We start from the raw sequence: 22,697 nt of genomic DNA on the forward strand, positions 1-22,697 counted from the left end.
TCCTGCCCCCTGCCTATGTTTCCTTTTATATCTCTGATTTATTTCTCTGATTATTCCTTAAGAAAAACAATGAAGAAGGCAGTCTCCTTTTGTGCCTTACCAAACTATATTTCCCTCTATGTGGCCATGGTTAAAATACATATAACTCATCATTATAAACTACCATCACACATGATAGAAAGTACCATGACAGAAAACTCACACTAAGGTGTCATTCCTTAGAACATGGCTACTTGATCAATGTTTGACTCTCACATGGGCCCCAACATAAACATTGTTGGAAGTATGTTGTTATATTTTCAGTTTTTTGGTTTTGTTATGTTTTTATTTGTTTTGTTGAAACTCACAATAAAAAAATTGATTAAAAAGTATTGGAAATCCCTTTCCTGGCCAAAGTATGGGAAACCATCAATCCATTTACAGTAAAAGCCCTAACATTATCTTGGTCACATTAGCTATCGTAGCCCCCAATGTGGACAGCTTGATTTTGGTGTACCAACAAAATATTTTTGCTCCTTTCCTTATGTGACCTCATCTGCAGGTGCTAATATTAACTACCTGAAATAGAAACATTTGCATACATGAAGCTTTTGATTCTTCTCTAAAGTCTTCAGACTTACTGCCACATAAGTTGACTGCATTTTTCCATCTCAGATAAAGATTTTTCTTCCAGCCCTATCTATGACCCCACCCGGCAAAGGCAAAGTACAGGCTGAAGGGGCAGGACTACAGCTTGAGATTGATAGGCATAGGTCAAGGAACACCTAATTACTTTGAATGAGTTCAAATCTCCAGTGCCAGAGGAACTGCATCCTAGAGTAATAAAGGAACTGGCAGAAGAGCTCTCAGAACCACTGTCTATTATCTTTGAGAAATCATGAAGGACGGGTGAAGTGTCAGATAACTGGAGGGCTAATGTTGTCCCTATCTTCAAAAAGAGCAGAAAGGAACCTGGGAACTACAGACCAGTCAGTCTGACATCAATCCCTGGGAAAATTCTGGAGCAGATCATAAAGCAATCCATCTGGAAGCATCTTGAAAACAATGGAGTGATTACTCGAAGCCAACATAGATTTGTCGAGAACAAATCCTGCCAGACTAATCTGTTCTCATTTTTTGATCAGATAACCTTCCTTGTGGACTGTGGGAATGCCGTGGACATAATATATTTTGACTTCAGCAAAGCTTTTGACGAACTGCGCCATGATATCCTGATGAGCAAACTAGCTCAAAGTGGGCTAGATGAAACAACGATCCAGTGGATCCACAGTTGGCTACAGAATCGGACTCAAAGAGTGCTTATCAATGGGACCTTCTCAAACTGGGGAGAGGTAACGAGTGGGGTACCGCAGGGCTCAGTCCTGGGCCCAGTGCTCTTCAACATTTTTATTAATGACTTGGAGGAGGAGGTGCAGGAAATGCTGATCAGATTTGCAGATGACACAAAATTGGGCGGGATAGCTAATACTTTGGAAGACAGAAACAAAATTCGAAGTGATCTTGATAGACTGGAGCGCAGGGCAGAAAACAACAGAATGAAATTTAATAGGGTTAAATGCCAAGTTCTGCCCCTAGGAAAAAGAAATCAAATGCATAGTTACAAGATGGGGGATACTTGGTTCAACAATACTACAAGCAAGAAGGATCTTGGAATTGTTGTAGAACACAAGCTGAATATGAGCCGACAATGTGATGTGGCTGCAAAAAAGGCAAATGCTGTTTTGGGCTGTGTTAATAGAAGCATAGCTTCCAACTCTCACGAAGTACTAGTTCCCCTCTACTCAGCACTGGTTAGACCTCATCTGGAGTACTGTGTCCAGTTCTGGGCACCACACTTTAAGAAGGATGCAGACAAGCTGGAGAGGGTTCAGAGGAGGGCAACAAAGATGATCAGGGGACTGGAAACAAAGCCCTTATTTTCACCATAGTCTACGTAAATCTTTACGTAGACTACCCGTGCCCAAATAATTTGCCCTTATTTTCACCGTAGTCTACGTAAATCTTTACGTAGACTACCCGTGACCAAATAAGGAACGCAAATGGCGGCACCCATGGGCGCTGCCATTTGCATACACGCTTTTTTTTTTTTTCAAAGTCAGCCGTGATAGGCTACGTAAAGATTTACGTAGCCTATCACGGCTGACTTTGAAAATCTAGCCGTGATAGGCTACGTAAATCGTTACGTAGCCTATCACGTTATTATTATTTTTTTTTACAATTTACTTTTTTATTTTGCGGCCGGGGAGATGCTATTTGCGTTGCCCTTATTTTCGCCATAGTCTACGTAAATCTTTACGTAGACTACCCGTGCCCAAATAAGGAACGCAAATGGCGGCGCCCATGGGCGCCGCCATTTGTGTACACGCTTTTTTTTTTTCCAAATTCAGCCGTGATAGGCTATGTAAAGATTTATGTAGCCTATCATGGCTGACTTTGAAAATCTAGCTGTGATAGGCTACGTAAATTGTTACGTAGCCTATCACTTTTTTTTTTTTAAACTTTACTGGGAAATGGCGGTGGCGGCAGCCGGTCGGAAGACCGGCCGCCGCCCCCTCTGCCGCCGAAACGCCGCTGAAACGCCGCCGAAACGCCGCTGGGACCCGTCGCTGAGAGGGACATTCAACAGAGGTGAGTCCCATCCTGGGGGGGGGGGCTGGCGGGGGTGGTGGCGGAGAATTTCCCCACCGATTTCGGGGGGCCGAATGCGTTGGCATTCAGCCTCCCGGGGATTCGTGGAGAAATTCTCCGACATCCCTAGTATTTTGTTTTTTATAAGAATACAGATGAAGAGCTGACAAATGGGAAGGGAAGAAATAGTATTGAGAAGGGCGGAGCTGGGTGGGAGGGAGCCAAAGACCAAGCAGTAAATGAAGCAAGAAACAATCTGAAGCCTAACAACTAGAACAGAAAGGGTGTGTGTGTGTGTGTGTGTGTGTGTGAATCTAGAAGAAGGATTTAAGGGAAAGTGAAGGCTAAGAAATGGAACTGAGAAGAGCTGGGTACTGAAGAGCCCTCCACCACCACTGTGATTGGAGACTCCTGAGTTAAAAGTTCAGCCCTATTGGCAGCCAGAGATGCCACTTGCCAAGGCTCAGTTCCCCCCTCCCTAATCCTGCTCTCCCCCCCCCTAATCTTAAGCAAGTAGGTACATTTCCCAGACAGACTGTCTGGGCTTCAGAATCAGTCCGGACTGGTCCCAATCAATCTGACCTGAGTTAGACCGGTCTGGATCCGATTCAGATCTGGACTGTTTTGGTCTGAATCACCCTGCTTCAGTTCGGAATTCAGATCCAGAACTGAAGTGGTGCACAGCCCTAATTTTAAAGCCTGGTGAGAAGTGATTATTGCCTCAAAAAAACAATTCAGAAATCCAAGATTTTAGGGTTGCTCTACCCCAAAGGAAAACATAGGAGAAAGAAGGAGTTCATGATCTTTCTAACTCAAGTTTAAGTAATAATTTCTTTTTGAGTTCGTAAACTTTTTAAAAATTATCCTGGCAATGCATGCAGATAAAGTTCATCATTATATGTACAGTACAGCAGTCAGGTCTGTGACTGAGAGAGTGTGGGTTATGCCAGCCCTGCAAAGTACCCCAAAGTTGTTATTCCCATTTTACTAGGGTAGGGGCAGTTAGAGTAGTCTGTGACAATTTTGCAGTATAGTTTTGTGTTTTTATCCAGTGTCCTGGTGTTTGGGTTATTTTCGGGAAATATTGAGGTGGGGGGGGGTCTGTGCAGTTGATTGTAGCAGCAGTGCAATTTGTTAAGGTCTAGAGTAGGTTGTTGGGATGTATGTATGTGTGTGTATATAGCTTTAAGAGAACATTCAAGTTTTAGTTCTTGCAGGATGCCTGGATGGGTCCCCCCTCTCTCTCTTGTAGTGCAGGCCTTTTTGGAGCTGAGACAATTTGCCATACTTGGATGGCGTGGGAGTCCGAGGAAGAGATGGAGTTCAGTGGACTCCCACACTGTCTGGCCTCCCAGACCCTGCTTGGTGAGCCTTGGGGCACTGACGGACCCAGCCGCTGAGCACCCTGGAGCTTGGCAAGCAGCTGGGAATGGCGCAAGGACTCGTCCTGCCTCTGCCAGCTGTCAAGGAAGCCCTTGACAACGGGCATGGGCAGGAGGGGCTTTGGCAGGGCCCAGGGCTAGAGCGCTGGGGGCTGGGGTCTGGCCTAGGGATGGGCGGAATGCTTACCGCTGGGTCCGGAGGTGTGTCCGCAGGGGGGGAGGCGATCCGTCCCTCCTCCCCGGAATCCTTGCTGGCCAGCTCCACTCTGCGGCAAGTCCACAGAGCCGCTGGCCGGCTCCGGCCGCTGGTGGACTTCCATCTGCTGCCCTTCTGCTGACGCCATTTGCGTCCCTGCTCTTTGCCGTACGTAGCCTATTACTGCAAAGAACAAGGACGCAAATGGCATCCACTATGCCAGACGCCATTTGTGTCCGCAGACTGGTGGCGGATGGCAGCGGACGGACTGGACCTGGCTGGTGGCAGGTAGGATCCGTTCTGGGGCAACTTCGTGGGGTGGCGGAGCTGGGCGATCCATTCTGCCACAGACTCCGAGGGGCTGGATTCTTTAGAATCCGGCCTCATTGGAGTCCGTGGCGGAATTCTCTAACATCCCTACATATCGCTGGCTGGGCTGATTGACTGCGGAAGCAATTGGCATCCACTACACCATTTGCAGCTGTACAGGTCAAACCTTGGTTTGACCTACCAGTCTTGGGCATTTCATTTTTTGCTTTTTACTTTGTTCTTTGCAAGAGCAAAGCTGGGCCAAGACAGAGTGAAGCAGAAAGGAGAAACACACAGGTTCTGCAGGCAGCATAATGCAGAAGTGCAAAGAAACATGACAGTTTTTATTTCAACAAAGTTGGAGATCATTTTTAGGTGGTGCACTATGTAAAAGAGTCAATTGTGGCTAAATTGCCTAGTGATTGGTGGGGATGGAACCCTCAGTGCAAAGTCTCTCTTCAGGTGATAGAAAATCTTTCTCTGGTTCTATCACTACCGCTAATTCATTCAGACTGCAAATCTCAATTTTATTTCTTATGTATTTATTTAAAGTATTTTTATCCTTCAGCCAAAAAATGACTTTGAGACTGGGTCTATCTAAACTACAGACCTCCTGGACAAATCTTTGGAGTTTGTCCCTCGCCCCCGATCCCCTGCTTTTTGTTCCATGCCACCTAGCCTGATGAAGAGTTCTGGAGAATTCAAAAGCTTGCACAGTTTTGTGGAATTTTGGATGGTCTCAATAAAGGTATTGCTCGACTGTAGCTTTTGGATTTTTTTCTTATAGGCCAGCACAACTACTTTTGTGTATTTTTTTTTTTTTTTTTGCATATACAAAATGTGCAATCACACATAAAATGTGCAGTTCCAGGAAAAAAATATGCAATTCCAGAAAAATATTCTCACGGTTCAAAACTCAAGCCACGCAAATATTGTTTTATGTTGATGCAAAAAGTGGCTGATAACAATGTGAGAATAAAGTGAGTAGCCCAGGCTCCAGTAGAACCCTAAAGCCTAATCAAGTATACCCATTTTCCTGTCCCTGCCAAAGGCACTCTCAACAGACTCCACTGCTTGAGCGTTCACTAATGCTTCCAAGATGAAGGAAATAATTAATTCTAGGATGACTCATGAGAAGTTGTCAATGATACGGTAAGGACATAATTGCCATAAAATATCCAATATGACATTCGTAAGACTGTTGTTCTGTGTCTGTGCATCTGTTTTCTCCCTCTTGTTCTTAGTTTTTGTATGGTGACTCTTGTATGAAACTTGACTAGAATATGCATTGGTGCTGTCAAATTCCGAGGATTTTCTGCCTCTCTGTGTAGGCTTCTAAATGTCATGGAATATGACTCTATGCAAAAAAGCAAGGAAAATGCACAACTGCATGAGCTGCCCCCGGCAAAAATTCCTGTGGACGCCCACATCCCTCATGCCTCTGCCCCTCCAGCCCCAATCCTTGTCAGTACTTCACACCTATTGCCCTCTGATGTTTAGGAGTTACAACAGTCCTTCTACCCAGCTTGTGACAACTAAAAGTAGGAAAATAGGAAGACTTGTGCCAGGTCAGACTATTTGTCCACCCAACCCATATTGTCTACAGGCTCTCCAGCAGAGATCTTTCACATCACCTGCTACCTGAGATCCTGTTTATTTGGAGATTGGACCTGGGACTTTCCACATGCAAAATCAACATCACCATCACCATCACGCTCTGCTCCATGCCCAAAGAGTGAGCTCTATTTCTTATACAAAGAGTAGGCACAGGGCTGCCTCCAGAGTGTGGCAGGGTCAGAGTGGTCCAAAGACCAGCAAAATGCTACCACCCCAACAGTGTCACCATTCTTACTTTGCACAGAGTACCCAAGAAAGCCAAAGGTACTAAAAGGTCAAAGGGAATTCTCAGTTTGCATGCTTCCCCCTCATTCAGGTTAAGGAGTCCCACAAAGGTGCCCTGCTTCAGGGCCACCATAATCCCAGGGCCAGCACTGAGGAAGAAATACCTTCTTTAGTTGTTTTAAAATATTCATCCAAATAAAGGCATAGTTTAATGAGATATTTTATTGTTGTTGTAGTTTAAAAAGTTTAATCTCTGGAAAAGAGTTCCAGACCCTGTAGATGTCAACTTTCCATGCTTGCTTTACCAAACAGCATGGAAACTTCCCTATAAAATTTAATTTCCCAGTAACAATGAACATAAACTGCCTAAGCTGCTTCAATTTATTCACCATTCATGGTAATAGCACCAATTATAATGGGTCCATTTAATATTAATATTCATTAGAGCAAAGAAGTATAAATTCAAGTTACCCAAAGGAAACAGAATGTCAGAGAATGGTGATTGTACAGTTTGAGAATGCATTTGGAATGCATTTTGGTTGTTTGTTAAGTCCTACAATTATCAATTAAATCATTTTTAATGTGTATATTCTTGTAAAAGGGACATATATGAACATATGAAGCTGACTTATACTGGGGCTGTTCACACAACACGCTAACCCACACTCAGTAGATGAGTGTGGGTTGTTGTTGAACCCTGGGTTAGCTTGTTGTCTGAACAGTGTGTTGTTAACCACCCTGAACAACCCAACAACAAACCATGGGTTCTCAAGGTGGCTTGCTAGAGAAATATAAGCCACAAGTCATTTTGAGCCCTCAACCCTGCTATTTAGGACCTTTTCGTAAGGATGTCACAACAAGCACCTGATTTAGTTCAGGAGGCTGGCGAAATCCCCCTGACGGACCTGGTCAACGTGTGCCTGGAGCTTGATGAGTGGCCGGGAACAGCCTGGACTTGTTGCTGCGTGCTCTGCAATGGCAAGAGCAGCTGGGGTGTGTGTGGTGCCTCTCCTCCCCCTCCTGCCCGGTTGGCTGTCAAGGACGCTTCCTTGACAGCTGACCAGGTAGGAGGAGGAGGAAGTGCTGTGCAGGCTCACAAGCAGGAGACAGCTAGCGGCCGGGGCACCGGCCAAGGCCCCGTCCTGCCTCCGCTGGCTGTCAGGGAAGCCCTGGACAACTGGTGTGGGCAGGAAGGGCCTCAGCAGTGCCCCAGTGCTCTAGCTCTGTCCTCTTCAAGAGGAGGATGGGGCTAGAGCACTGGCGGGGAGTGAGCCACACCAAGGACTCCGGCAGTCAAGCTGTTGTGTGCATAAAGCACAAAGTTTGCAGGAGTCCTTGGCACGGAGAGGAGGGGCGGCTCGGCGGGCAGGTGGAGTGAGCAGGGAGGCTTGCTGAGTGGGTCTGGGCTGCATGAGCGGGGAGGGGGAGCTCGCCAAGCTCTCCTGCGCCTCAGATGGAGATGGGTCTGTCCATCCCTACCTTTTAGTGAGGGATGTATGAGAATTTTGTTATCATTCAAATACAGCCAAAAATGTCCCACTTGTAACACCAAATGTTTTTTGAAAAAAGCTCACACATTCTCGAGCTTGTGATCGCATTAGCAAAATGCATCCTTTTTGAAAAACATGCACTTTAAAATGCGCATTTTCCCCAAAAGGATATATTTGCATGCTTTAATCAATGGGAAAAAGTACACATTTGGGTGCGTACTTGGAAAAAGCACACTTTTCCTGTTAGGCAAAAAAGTACCTCGCTCTTTGTCTGCTATGCCATTTGTGTCCCTGCTCTTTGCCATGATAGGCTATGTAAATATTTACGTAGCCAATCACGGCCAACGGCAGGGATGCAAATGGAGTCCCCTACACCGGATGCCATTTGCATCTGCAGACTGGCTGTGGCCGGAAGTAGTGGCCAGAGCCAGCCGGTGGCTCTGTGGACTCCCCGTGGGGCAGAGCCGGCCGGGGAGGATTCCGGGGGAAGGGAGGGACAGATCACCTCCCCCGGCAGCGGATGCCCCAGAATGGAACAAGGTAAGTGATCCACCCATCCCTAAAAAATGGCGACCGCGGAGCTTGACGAAGCCGCTGGGGTAAGTGCAGGCTGCTCGCCAAGCCCAGGCAGGGGGTGAGTGGGGGCAGGGGCTTGGCGAGTGGGGCTCGGGCAGGGGGAGTTCCGCTGGATTCCCAGATGGAATTGGGTGCCTGTGCCAACCCTAAATCTATGTGGCACTGTAGAGAAGAAAGAGCTTCAGCTCCATACAAGTGATGCAATTCAAAGGAATTCACATTCATCAAAATGAAGCACAGAAATGATGGCAGCAAGTTTAAAGAGGCAGAGCTTTGGACACAAGCGCCCTCATCTCTCCAGCCTCCCCAACAGGGCTCCTGAAAGAATCCCTTTCACTTCTCCCTCCTCCATCCAGTTGCTTGGGATCAGCTGTTTACTCCTCCTACCTTCCAAACGGCACTAAGCTGCTCTGCTGAAAGCGCTCCTCTTGCATCCTGCAGAGAATGTCTTTTCAACCAGGAGAAGTACCAATGGAGGGCCACCACACCTCGGAGGCTACAGTGCATGTTCTAGAGCAGCCTCCCCTGGCCTAGTGCCCTCCAGACGTTTTGGACTTCAACTCCCATCAGCTTCAGCCAGAATGGCCAATGGTTACAAATGCTGGGAGTTGTAAACCAAAACATCTGGAGGGCACTCGGTTGGGGAAGGGTGTTTTATAGTCATGCTGGCGGGACCACCTCAAGACACTTTTGCGACTCACTTCCTCAGACGCTCCCCTGTGCGTCTGAGTGGAATGCATGTGGAATGCAGCCAGCGGTTGAGCCAGAATTCCTGTGGCTGCTTCTCATGCAGTGGAGGAGTGATGGCAGCGGGCCCTCCTCCACCCCTGTTTAATTCCCAGATAAACAGTTAAGCCCCGGTTGTATCAACAGGATTTAAGCATGCTTACCCTGCTACGGCGTGCTCACAAGATGTTTATGCACAAGGTTACTTTGCTAGGGCAGGTGAGTGGGGACACAGAAACAATTTATATCCAGAAAATCTATGGCTGGTTAAAATATCTATATCTATATCTATAAATGACAGAATGTGGAGAGCTAGTTGAACTCATGACTGCATGTTGTGCGTTTGGAAACAGGCAGGATGACAATGGTGCATGAGGGGTGCACCCCTGTCTTGGAACCAGCACACTCATCTGAATTGCACATTCATTTGAACTTATGTGCAGACTTGAGCCGGCTGCATGGGCCATTTCTCCATGGTGCTGGAAAATAGGCTTTGTATCCCATCGTAACAGCCTTTCTCAAGCTGCAGTCCAATGCCTACTTCCCTGGGAGTAAGCTCCACTGAACCCATGCATATAATTGCACTGTTACTATCACCCTGCTGCTGATGAACATTCTGAATAGTAACATAGCCTGTCTGTAAGTAGACTGACAATATTTCTCCACACCATTCTGAAGGGGCAGTGATGTCAGTACAGGATCTGCCTATGTTAGGTAATTCTGCAGACAAGCCTGCCCGAATGCATATTGTGTGGGCTGCCGAGTATCCCTTGCACTTCCATTTCCTAGGGAAATGAGGGCTTTATTAAACACAGCCAATGGCCATGCTGGCTGTGGATGATGGGAGTTGTAGCCCAACACATCCGGAGGGCACTATGTTGGGGAAGACTGGAATATCGTATTTCAGCCTAGTCTGTAGTCTGGTTTTGCCAGTCTTTGTATACACGTGCGTGAATTTGTCTCTGATTCAGCCAAAATGCTATTGTTTGTTCTTACTCTGTTGGAGTCCATTCTTGCCCTGGACGTATAGATGGGTGGAGGAATGTTAAATGCCTGAGGAACTAGATATTCTTCAGCATCCATCATATCTTCCAGATCTCCCTCATCCAGCAGATTCTGAAAAAACTTGCTGTCATTTGGGCTTGGGAGCTTCATACGATCATCACCCTGGATATGGCACAAGGATGGAGAAGGAGGACAAATGGAAACTTTGATCACTTTGTCTTGTCAATAATCTTTCTGCCTAGCTACAGACACCGTGTGTTTGGTTATTCTGGTTGCCCTAAAGGACTATACAAGTGTAGTATGCTTTTTTTCACATTTCCTCCTAGGAAAATCTGTTGTCCTTTCCATGAAGACAACGGAAAATTTTCTTGATTGCTCTTTAAATCTAGATAAAGAAGGAAATTATTCTCAGTCACATGATGTTGGGAATGTGATGACAGAGATGTAAGACCTGTTATCCTTCAAAACAAAGCCCCCTTTAAAAAACATTCTTGGGGTGGGGGAATCATTCCAGACCACCAGCTTTTGACAAGATTTGATTGCTTTTGTACTAAGTTCCTGCAAAAGGTGAGACGCGAACCACAGACAAGCACAGCTCAGTGCTAGAGCGTCTGCTGAGGCCCAAGTTTCCACGCCCCGCATCTCCAGTTAAAAGGATCAGGTAGAAGGTGATTATGGGAAGGGTCTTGGGGAGCTGCTGCCAGCCACAGCAGAGAATCCTGGGCTAGATGGACAAATAGCCTGACCTGGTGTAAGGCAGCTTCCTGTTCCACACTTCAGGCACTTAAGGCACAATCCTATGTATGTTTAGATGGCAAAAAAGTCCTACAACTCCCAGCATTCCCCAGTCAGGTATGCTGGCTGGGGAATGCTGGGAGTTGTAGGACTTTTTCCTATCTAAACATGCATAGGATTGCGCCCTTAGCCACTATGTGCTATGTCAGCCGTGTTGTGGTGGTTTAGTAAGATAATGGCTCTTTGTTTAAGTGGAGATAATTATAGAATATAATGTTCACTGGTAAAACCCAGCTTGCCATTGAAATCTGGGTTCTGATTTGAATTTTGAACAAAAGAACCAGTTCTTTGTGGGGATGGAAACCTGCTACTCTAGCAATGTACTCTTAAATCAGTGGTGTAGATTTTATTTTCTTTACTGCCCTGAAGAGCTGTGAAGTTGTTTTTTTGTGTGTCACACAGGTCTGATGTTGGTTACTGTGCTGTGCCCCACCAATGGGTCCCCAGCCTTCCCTTCTCATGAGGGAACAGAACAGAGGGAACATCACAGAAACATTAACTTTGGGAAACCCTGCAGTGTATGCTAGTCTAAGCAACGTATTTTAACAATCCAGCTTCCTGATATTCAGCAGCTTGATTCAAGCCAATTTGTGCTAACAGTGGCCAAAAAAGCCCACAGATGAGCAAAAAGAATCAATTGCTTTTACTTCCACCTGAGGTATTACCACAGTGTTTATAAAGCCTCTCCTGAACATGGAAACTGAATATTAAGGTATTGATTTTTTTTAATGGCTGCTTTTGGTTTGGGGGAAGAGAGGAAAGCATTCATTTTGCTATTGTTGTTCAGCTTAATGGGAGAATCCAGTATATTTTTTTTAAAAAATCACTTACAGCATACATGCTAATGAAAGTGTAAAAGGGCATGGGTGCAAAGCAAAATAAATCATCTTATTGAAACTTCATTTTATCTTCGTTCTTCTGCCTGCCTGGTGATAACATAATCACAGAAACAGCATGGGGAGAAAAAGTAACCCACCGTACACAGCTCTTCAGTTGAATGAGGGGAAGGGAGGTTGGCTGGTACAATCATTACTGATACTTACCAGTGGTGAGGCAAATCAGGATTTAATATTTGTAGCCACCAACCTAGCATTCCCATTGCCATCCTCACATACCAATGAGCACTTTCAGAATCCATGACTTGCAATGACTCTTGCAATATACATAAGATATCTCAGGCTGGTTTACATGACATGACAGCCCACGATGGGTTATTTAACCCATGATGACCTGCAGCATGTGCTGGCCACCATTTTGAATATTCAACCCCCGATTAGGGGGTTGCCATGTCATCTGAACCTGGCCATTGGGGGTTATGCGAGGGTTAAACAAGCCTTGCAGAGCTCTCAACTTGTTTAACCCTTGCATAATTCCCGATGGCCAAGTTCACATGACTCAACAACCCCAATTGGGGGTTGCATATTCAAATCATGCCTGGCATGCACCACGGCTCACTGTGGCTTAAATAATCCATGGTGAGTCCTGGTGTGTCATGTGAACTGGGTCACTGGAACTAGGGTTGTACGGACTGTGTAAAATCCTCTCCGTCTGTTTCACGGATTGTCAGGTGCCTTTTGTTATGTTGTCCGCCCACAGATGGATGCAAATTATTATTTTTTCGTTGTGCAGAAAAATACACCAATAATTATGTAAGTATTTACTAAGTATTTACATAAGTATTTACATAATTTTCCTTTGTACGTAACATTTAGTGTATTGTCCCCCATTCCATTCAACATTTCCTCAGCAGAAACTTATGTATTTTCCTACGAATTTATATTTGTAAATTTTGGGAAAGTGAAAAGAAAATCTGAAAGTCCACAGACTCCACGCAGCCTGAGGGGGGCACTCTGCAGCAGATTCCGCAAGTTGTATTCTTAGAAATCCAAACTCATTTTACTCCGTCTCAAATTTCTCCAGCATCCCTAACTGGAACTTTAGGGAACCTCAATAGCTACAAGGGCAACTGCTGAAGAACTAGACAACTAACTAAAGGCATGATCTTTTCTCATGCAGGCTCAGTGCCAAAGCATGGAAAGATCCCTAAAAGTCTCAATAGTCTTTCCCCCCCCTGCCACCCGGGGACCTGGCACATTCCCAGGCAGTCCAGGCAATGGGACATCTGATCACACCTGCCATGCATCCATCCATCCCCCTCATTCTGCTCTGCCAAGTTACTTTAGCAGGCATCACATAACTTGACAAGTGGAAAGGAACCACTACATGGGTACATGGTAGGCCTGCATAGACCCTTATTAGAATTACCATTCTCCATAATGCCTGTCACAGTGAAACAAGGCTCTGTTGATCCCTATCTCATGATCTCTCCATGTGCAAGCAAATGATCATACTGTACTGTGCAATCCTAGTGAGGAATGTAGAGAGACATGGAATGTAGAGAGACATCTGAGTAAACGTGCAAAGGATTGGAAGGTAAATTGATTGTTTTGGCTGTGCCCTCCTTTCAGCTCAGGATGCATGTAATGGGCTGCAGGATCACTGTCATGAAGAAGATGGAACTGGAGTCTATTGGTCAAGACAAGTGTTTTCCACTGCTATAGTGTGGTTTAGGTACATAAACAGAAGACTAATGCATTGCTATTGGGATGGAAGTGGAGGCTTAACACAAGCATATGTATTTTTGTAGCAGTCATTGCTATTTATCTTTGGTAGCTAAGGGACAGGTCTGCCAAAAGAGTAATCTTTGTGCCTCTTCACACCACCTGTTGTTAGGTGGTGTGTTTTAAATATGTCTTTAAAAACATATTTTTTAATGTTTTTGTACATTTAAAATGTGAATGTGACAAGCAGGTGTTTGAAAACCTGTGTATCATACAGGTACATCAGCAGAGACTGGGACAGGCTGCAGCTCCTTGGTGCATGTTCACTTGGTGGCCAGCCTGGTTTGTCCTTATATAACCAGTGAAATGGCCCTATGAAAGGCCATTCAGATACAAAGTCACAATATTATGGAGCTGCTCACCTGAATGACGAGGTATCTCTGAGGATCTCGAGCCATTCTAGAAAATTCAGCAGCCAGCTCCTTGAACTTAGGCCGACTGTCAGCATCGATCATCCAACCTGGGGCGATATGCAAGGAAAGGGAAAAAAAAGTTAATGACAAGCACTTGTTTTTTCATAAATGGTTAATTAAAAAAATGTATATGAGGAGGTATAGACCCAAGGGAACGTCCAGCTGAAGCTAAGCAGTTTTATAAGATCCCCTGATTTGATCATATGCTCAAATTTCTACCCAAACTGGAATCAATGGGACTTAACAGTACTTAATTTTGGGCTATATCATGTCCTCGTACCATAATTTATTACTTCATGTTCTTTGCACTTAGTCCATTGGCTTCATGATTCAATCAAGATTTTTACCCTTTATTGCATTCCGTTAGTATGCATTCACTTTTTCCCCCTAAATCTTTTTTCCCCTAATATGCTTTGAACTTACTTACCAAAGGCTGAAATACTTAGCATATTTACTAGGAAATGCATTGCTCTGAACTTAATTCCAAGACAATATGCTGTACACCTTAACTGTGCATTTTCTTTTCTAAAACTTCCTTGTATTCTTATTTCCCCTTTTGATCTTCAACTCATCTTGACACATGATGAAACCTTCCCCTGAATTTGTGGTTTGACTTAGTGGCTTGAGTTATTGTATTCTACAGAACACTGTATTCATTTCTGCTCTCTGCTTGGGGTGAACTACAGTGTGTAGGGTTGGCCATAGGGTCTAATGTGGCTTATTCCAGGAGACTGGATGTGATGAGTTTACAATGCTACAAACCCTTCCACCTCAGCAGCTTTTGAATTCCACTTTAAGACACTATGGTTGGCTGGTTTGTTACTGCTGTGCAAACTCTGGTTCATTCTAATCCTCACAACATCGTATGCTCTATTTTAAACAATTCCTATTATATTCCAAGAACTCTAAACTCAAAAAAAGAAGAGATGGTGCTACATTTTTCAGAAGAATACAATGGAATGGCTGTTACATATGATATCTCTTAGATATATCACTACCTGACTTTTTATTGGTTCCCCACCCCTATCATGTAATGTATCTGTTAGTGTTGGTTACACTCCAAAGTACATCTGTGCATATAAAGTGTGGTTAATGACTATTGCTGCTACCTAGACAGGTTTGATTTCCCAAGTATGGTTTCCTCTTATCCTTCTTCTTTCTGTCTCTTAGGAAGGCTTACTAGGCACAGCTACCTCTCTTTCACTTCTCTGCTGCATGACAGAGGAGAGGACACAAAGTATTACTAATAGGTACATTCTGCTCAGAAATAGCCACAAGTTTATCTTAGAGCATGCCTTTCCTAGGAGAAGGTAGTATCAGCAGTTTTTGAGGAATCTGTCATTGTTTGGCTGGAAGTCTAAATAAAATGGGTCTTATCTGCTGACACCTCTATTCATCCCTGTTTAAATAGTCTCCAGGACCTGTGAGCAACACCTGACTGGCACTGATGAAGTTGTATGTACAAAATAGGATGAGAATAGTATACAACACATTAGTTTGAAGCATCTCATCGAACTGTCTCCAATGGACTATCATGTCCAAATTCTCAGAGATCATGGGATGGCTCACACACAATCTCAGTTAAAATCCACATAAAGGTGTATGGACACTTGTGCCTCTCGCCCATGTAAACCATAATGTACACTACAGAGCCAATATGTGCTAAGTTGCCTGTAAAAAGAGTGGGTGGATCTCATGAGCAGGATATAAACATGTGGGCCTTGTGTCAGATGTTATTCTCTATAAGAAGTAGGGAGGTAGGCATGAGTCTCACTGCACATACAGCAGACATGCAGTTGTTGTTGTTCAGTCGTTCAGTCGTGTCCGACTCTTCGTGACCCCATGGACCATAGCACGCCAGGCCTTCCTGTCCTGCGCTCTCTCCCGGAGCATGCTCAAGTTCATATTCATTGCATCCGTGATGCTATCTAGCCATCTCATCCTCTGCCGTCCCCTTCTCCTTTTGCCTTCAGTCTTTCCCAGCATCAGGGTCTTTTCCAGGGAGTTTTCTCTTCGCATTAGGTGGCCAAAATATTGGAGCTTCAGCTTCATTATCTGTCCTTCCAATGAGCACTCAGGGTTGATTTCCTTTAGGATGGACTGATTTGACCTCCTTGCAGTCCAGGGCACTCATAAGAGTCTTCTCCAGCACCACAGTTCGAAGGCATCAATTCTTCGGCGCTCAGCCTTCCTTATAGTCCAGCTTTCACAGCCATACATTACTACTGGGAAAACCATAGCTTTGATTAGACGGACCTTTGTCGGCAAGGTGATGTCTCTGCTTCTTCCTATGCTGTCTAGGTTGGCCATAGCTTTCCTCCCAAGGAGCAAGCGTCTTTTAATTTCATGGCTACAGTCACCGTCTGCGGTGATCTTGGAGCCCAAGAAAGTAAAATCTGTCACTGCTTCCATTTCTTCCCCTTCTATATGCCAGGAAGTGATGGGGCCAGATGCCATGATCTTAGTTTTTTTTAATGTTGAGTTTCAAACCAGCTTTTGCACTCTCCTCTTTCACCCTCAACAAGAGGCTCTTGAGATCCTCTTCGCTTTCTGCCATTAGGGTGGTATCGTCTGCATATCGGAGGTTGTTGATAATTCTCCCAGCAATCTTAATTCCGACCTCTGATTCATCCAACCCGGCATTTCTCATGATGTACTCTGCATATAAGTTAAATAAGCAGGGTGACAATATGCAGCCTTGTCATACTCCTTTCCCAATTTTGAACCAATCGGTTGTTCCATGTCTGGTTCTTACTGTTGCTTCTTGACCCTCGTACAGGTTTCTCAGGAGACAGGTAAGGTGGTCTGGTACTCCCATCACTTTAAGAATTTGCCAGAGTTTGTTGTGATCCACAGAATCAAAGGCTTTAGCGTAGTCAATGAAGCAGAAATAGACGTTTTTCTGGAATTCTCTTGCTTTCTCCATGATGCCGCGAATGTTGGCGATTTGATCTCTAGTTCCTCTGCCTCTTCGAAACCCAGCTTGTACTTCCAGTAGTTCTCGGTTCGCATACTGCTGAAGCCTAGCTTGTAGGATTTTGAGCATCACCTTGCTGGCATGTGAAATGAGCGCAATTGTGCGGTAGTTTGAACACTCTTTGGCGTTGCCCTTCTTTGGAATTGGAATGTAAACTGACCTTTTCAAGTCTTGTGGCCACTGTTGAGTGTTCCAGATTTGTTGGCATATGCAGGGAGACGTGTAAACCCGTCGAAATCCCTACAGATACACTTCAGGCAATTACATTGTACAACAAGCAGGAGCGATATACTGAAATAAACCTCTCCTGACTATTCCTTCTGACCAGATAACACACATCTACATACATTTCCTTCAATGGCACGGACACATGGATGTGTCTCCCTTTTGTTAAAATGAATGGGAAAATCTCATGTGGGATATTTTTTTTGTGCACCACAGAACATGCAAGTGTGCAAGACAGTTCTGCAGTGGGCCACAGGGATGCAACCCCCCTACAAAAAACAAAAACAAAGCCAAGGATGCATAATAATAATAATAATAATAATAATAATAATAATAATGGCACCCCACCTTCCCAAACCCAATTTCAGTACTGTGAAATTAGCATTGTGTATTTTTTTCTATTACTTATGTGTTTGGGGGATTTCTTTTACCCTGCACTTCAAACAAATTCCCAAAGCAGCTTACAGAAAATCTAAAGTTTATAAACTCTCTATTTCCAATGCAAGATCTGAGATTCTTGACTAGTTCTCCTTGAGGTAGTTAACCTTTGCCTGGACTATACCAATTCAGAGTGCAATAGGTGGCTCACATGACTGAATGGACCTGCATACAAAATGACTATTTCCCCATAAAAAGAAGCATGTCGGAGATGTTTTCTGTGGGTAGGGAATTGTTTTGTATGGAGGAGCTTTCAATCATGTGAGTTCCCACCTGCAGTCTAAAGTCGTTCAGCCCAAACCCAGGTTTTATCACCTCACATGAGAACTAGGCCGCTGCGTCAAGCTTCAAAAGGGAGGAGGAAAGGACCCATAACGGTGATTTTAAAAAATGTGATGCTCTTCAGAAAAATTATAATTAAATCCATAGTTTTCAAAACTTAATCTGGTCAAAGTTGACACTGGAGTGAAATATCTTTCAAGAGGGCCATGTACATTCAAACCAACTATTGTGATATACCTATCACTGGGCCAAATATGAATTCTGCTGGAATTATTGAATTCTATTGAATATATGAATTCAATAATTGCTGAATTATTAAGCAATAATTCTGCTTAAATTATTTAAGCCTTAAATAATTGGGCTTCTATGGAAAATGTGAAATTATATATATGGCAACAACGTTACTTGTGAGTGAGTACTTCCCCTCCCACATTATCAGGTCCATTTCTGACATCTGTGAGTTGATTCATAAAACCATTTTTACATTTGGAGGTCAAAAAATAATGTATTCACTAGGGCTGTGCACGGACCACCCGATCTGCTTCGGTTGCCACTTTGGATCCTCAGAAGCAACCCCTATCTGCCTCAGACTGATTTGGACCCCCTCCTCTCCAACTTGGATCTGAATCCAAAGCGAGATTCGGATATCCGGATTGCCTGATTTTGGCGTTTTCCCATTGGCTTGCATGGCAAAACACAAATGGTCATAACTTTTTTAGTTGTTATGATACAGGCATGAAATCTGGGGACCTCCCCACCCCCTCTCCACCCCCCTGGAGAGGAGGCCAGCTGCAAAATGTCAGACAGATTGGCCCAGTTGTTTTTGTGCTAGGTGGAGTTAAAATCTGATGTTTTCCACAGAAATTCTCAAAGCAAAGAGCTGTAACTTCTCCTTGTTTCCACACATGCAAGTGACACCTTGGCCTCTCCCAGCCCCCCTTGGGGGCATTGCACTCCCAAAAGCCCAGGAAGTTTGGCCCACTGGCTTGTGTGCTAGGCGCAGGTGAAATTTGAGTTTTTCCAGGAAAACTCCCAAAGCGGGGAGCTGTAACTTCTCCCCACCTCTGCCCCGGCCAACACCCTGAAGATGCCTCATTAGGGGTGTGCGAAATACTTACCCCATTCCGGCCGGCAGTCCGCAGTGGGGGGGGAGGCTATCCGTCCCTCCCCCCGGAATCCTCCCTGGCCAGCTCCGCTCTGTGGCAAGGCTGCGGAGCCACTGGCCGGGGCCGGCCGCAGCCGGACGTCCGGCCTCTGCCAGGCTGTGGTCGCAAATGGTGGCTGCTATGCCGGCCGCCATTTGCGTCCCTGCCAAGCCATGATAGGCTACGTAAGTATCTACGTAGCCTATCACGGCAAAAGGCAGGGACGCAAATGGTGGCCGCTACGCCATGGAAAGGAGAGATGAATCTAATCAAATACAAATAACTAGGGGTGTACGGATTACTCACCCTGTTCCGGTGGAGCCATCTGCTGGGGGGGGGGAGGCAATCCGTCCCTCCCCCTGGAATCTTCCCCGGCCAGCTCCGCTCTGCAGCAAGTCCATGAAGCCACCAGCCAGGGCTGCCCACAGCTGGACTTCCGTCCACTGCTGGGCTGCAGCCACAAATGGCAGGGATGCAAATAGCGTCTGCTGCGTCATTTGCATCCCTGCATTAGCCATGATAGGCTATGTGTATATTTACGTAGCCTATCACAGCAAAGAGGAGGGACGCAAATGGCACCCACTACGCCATTTGTGTCCCTGCTCTTTTCGTGATAGGCTACGTAAATATATACGTAGCCTATCATGGCTAACGCAGGGACGCAAATGACGCAGCAGACGCTATTTGCATCACTGCTCTTTGCCGTGATAGGCTACGTAAATACCTATGTAGCCTATCACGGCTAAAGTAGGGAGGGAAATGGCGGCCGCAGACCAGAGCAGTGGATGGACAGGACAGCCGACAAAAGGTAGGGTCCGTCCCCGGGAAATTTCGCGGGGTGTCGGGGGGGGATTGCTCTGTTCCACCATGGACTCCGGGGGGGGGGCAGATTCTAAAGAATCCAGCCTCATTGGAGTCTGTGGCAGAATTCTCTAACATCCCTACAAATAACAAACGAGTTGGAGGTAGAAAGAAATAGGAGAAGGCGGCTGGAAGAGGTGCTGCAAAAGACACCCAAAGGGGATGGGCTATCAAGGAGCAAGGGAAGGGAACACTCCCAGTACAACCAAGCTGTTTCCTTTTAATTTAAATTTTGAGAAAAGCCTAATGGCGATCAAAATCAAATAAATTGAAGGAACAACTCCTAGGAATGTGCGCACGCGCACACACGCACCATCATCTACCCACACCAGCCGTCTCTCCCAAAGACACAGCTGGCGCTGGCGTGGGTTCTGGCTGAGAGTTCCTATTCGCCAAAGCACACTCCCTCCTCCTCCTGCGCTCGCCTCCCTGCCTCCCCCTGCCTTCCCGCGTCTGCTCGCCTTCCCCCTCCCTCCCTCCTCCTCCTCATGCCCCTTCGGTGAGCGTTCAGAAGTTGATACATTTTGGAGACAGTCCATCTGGACTGCTCAGGCATTAAGCAGAGCTCTGAATATATGGGGTGGAGGAGGCGCTTTGTGTGTGGGGGGAATTCACCCCGGTATTGCTCTGACCTGCCTCGTATCATGAGGATTTTGCTCCGAATCAGCCCACTTTGCCTTGTTATTCAGGCTTTGTAACGAGGCGGTGCAAAGCCCTAGGATTCAGCATGATGATGATGATGATAATATACATCATTTAGAGGCTTTGGGGAGGGAGGGGAAGTAGAAGGGAGGTCACCTCTCCCTCCTTATCAATCGCTTCCCTGCCTGGACAGATAGACTCCAAGTGGGAAAACATGCATATGGAACAGCTGTGGGTATTTGGGAGGGAATGGGCTTGGTTGCTGGTTTGCTTTGTTTTGCTTCACGTGCCAAAGTTACCATCTTCTTCCGCCATTCAATACTTCATGAGATATGTGGCTTGAGAAGGAAGGAACCCCTGTCCCTGCTCTGAAGGAACCCCTGCGTACAAGGCAAGCTCAGTCTGAGAGTCTGCTTGCAATAGTGCTGTGCCCTTGCCATGATGCTAGCGTAACATCATCTTTTGTGACATGAATTGGTAGAACTCTTGTATGCTGCAGCAGCCTGTCAACTTGAACAGTTAGCTGGATTAGCTTTTTCGTATTCTTAGTTTAATGTTTTCATCTGTACACATGAGCAGCAAACCCCACGTGGAGGAAATGGCTGTTTGTTAATCTCATTTAAATTAAATCAGAAACACCACAGAGACTTTCTTAATTCTTTTTAAATTAGAAGCTTGAGCTTCAGGGTCACATTTGCTAGCATGTGCACATTTGGGGTGAAAGATGCTGGGTGAGAATCCAGATGCAAATAGTACAAATAAAAATAATTTGCTTCTGGATCCTTGCCTGACTGTTCCTGGCTCCCCTTAAAGATGCACACTTAGCAGCTAAAATATCGATGTCTCTGTACTACTGACTCTGCATAGGAACAGCTACTCCCAAAAGCTCAGCTGGTTTAGTATATTAACTGAAATCCTTTTTAATAAAACATCTTGGATGCTCCTTCTTCTTCATTATGTCATTTGGAGTCAACTTTTGCCCCTTTATAACCTTTAATATGTGACTACCTGGGTACCATAATTATGTGAAATGTTATCATCTAACGAATCAATTGCCATGGAAATGACAGCAGTTTGTGTTCTACAATTTTGACTTCACAGCAACAATGTCTGATATCTGCTGGCAATAAGAATCTAAGCTAACACAAGCCTCAGTCAGACTCATATTCTTCACAATTGCAAGACACTAGCATATAATATCCAGATATAATTTATGTAGCCTTCTGAATACGATGCTGCAAGCAGGATTACAAAGGACTTGTGACAATGTATGCATGATACACTGGATCACCACTTCAATTCAACTCATCCACAGAGCTACAACCAAACGGAACGACTCACATTTCACCATCACCATGTAAACATCAATGGTGCAGATAGGAGGCTGCGGCAAACGTTCCCCTTTCTCTAACAAGTCAGGAATTTCTCTCGTTGGGATTCCGTCATAGGGCTTTCCACCAAAAGTCATCAGCTCCCAAATGGTGACACCTAAAGCAAAAGAATGAAGGTGACATTTTAATGAATGCATTCCTAGCACACATACACACAGAATCATTCACTAAGCCAATATAAGATTATAGTGGAAATTTGTACGAGTTCATATGCAGTTCTCATTTTTAAGAACATGCACACCAGAGTTACTCCATGAGGCTTAAGAGAGAAAATGAAAAAAATTCAATACACACATGGAGCTTCATGTGTACCGCCACTCAAGTATTACTGCCCTAAATGTAACCATTGTAGTGCTCTGCAGTGTTATGGAGTGATTTGCTGCAGAATTTCAGTGGTAAACTGGGAATGTGGGCATTTTTTATGATTTGTGTGTGTGTGGGGGGGCACCCCATGGATTTCACAGTGCCCTACAGACTGTGGCCATACAAGGGTTCCAGGGGGTGAAAATGGCTCCCAGACCTTCAGAAGTTCCCCACCCGTGGTTTAGGGGTCCATATTAAAAAGCAAAATATAAAAATGTGTTCCCAAAATGCATAACAAGGTTTAAAAATGGGATCCTCATATTTTGCCATTGCAAACCTCTGCAAGTCTCCCCACAATATTATTTGAGCCTGTCATCATGTGAGAACCCGTGACCTAGATGGAGAGTGTGAATAAATGGTGGGAAAATGACTGAATGCCAACAAAAAAGA

The 22,697-nt window shown here is 45.1% G+C and overlaps 1 protein-coding gene across 1 annotated transcript in view; it reads right to left on the reverse strand.

The window, feature by feature from the left end:
• ERBB4 (erb-b2 receptor tyrosine kinase 4) overlaps positions 1-22,697 on the reverse strand; it is a 719,874-nt gene that overhangs the window by 30,234 nt on the left and 666,943 nt on the right. Inside the window, exons 23-25 of the mRNA XM_084807761.1 lie at positions 21,895-22,041; positions 13,933-14,030; positions 10,146-10,316 (exon numbers count right to left, since the gene is read on the reverse strand). Coding sequence (XP_084663887.1) covers positions 10,146-10,316; positions 13,933-14,030; positions 21,895-22,041 — 416 coding nt within the window. The remainder of the gene's footprint in view (positions 1-10,145; positions 10,317-13,932; positions 14,031-21,894; positions 22,042-22,697) is intronic.

The sequence above is a fragment of the Heloderma suspectum genome, chromosome 1 (assembly GCF_057233095.1).
Source record: "Heloderma suspectum isolate Gila_16-S chromosome 1, 16-S_ref, whole genome shotgun sequence".
In the NCBI taxonomy this organism is placed as follows: Eukaryota; Metazoa; Chordata; class Lepidosauria; order Squamata; family Helodermatidae; genus Heloderma; species Heloderma suspectum.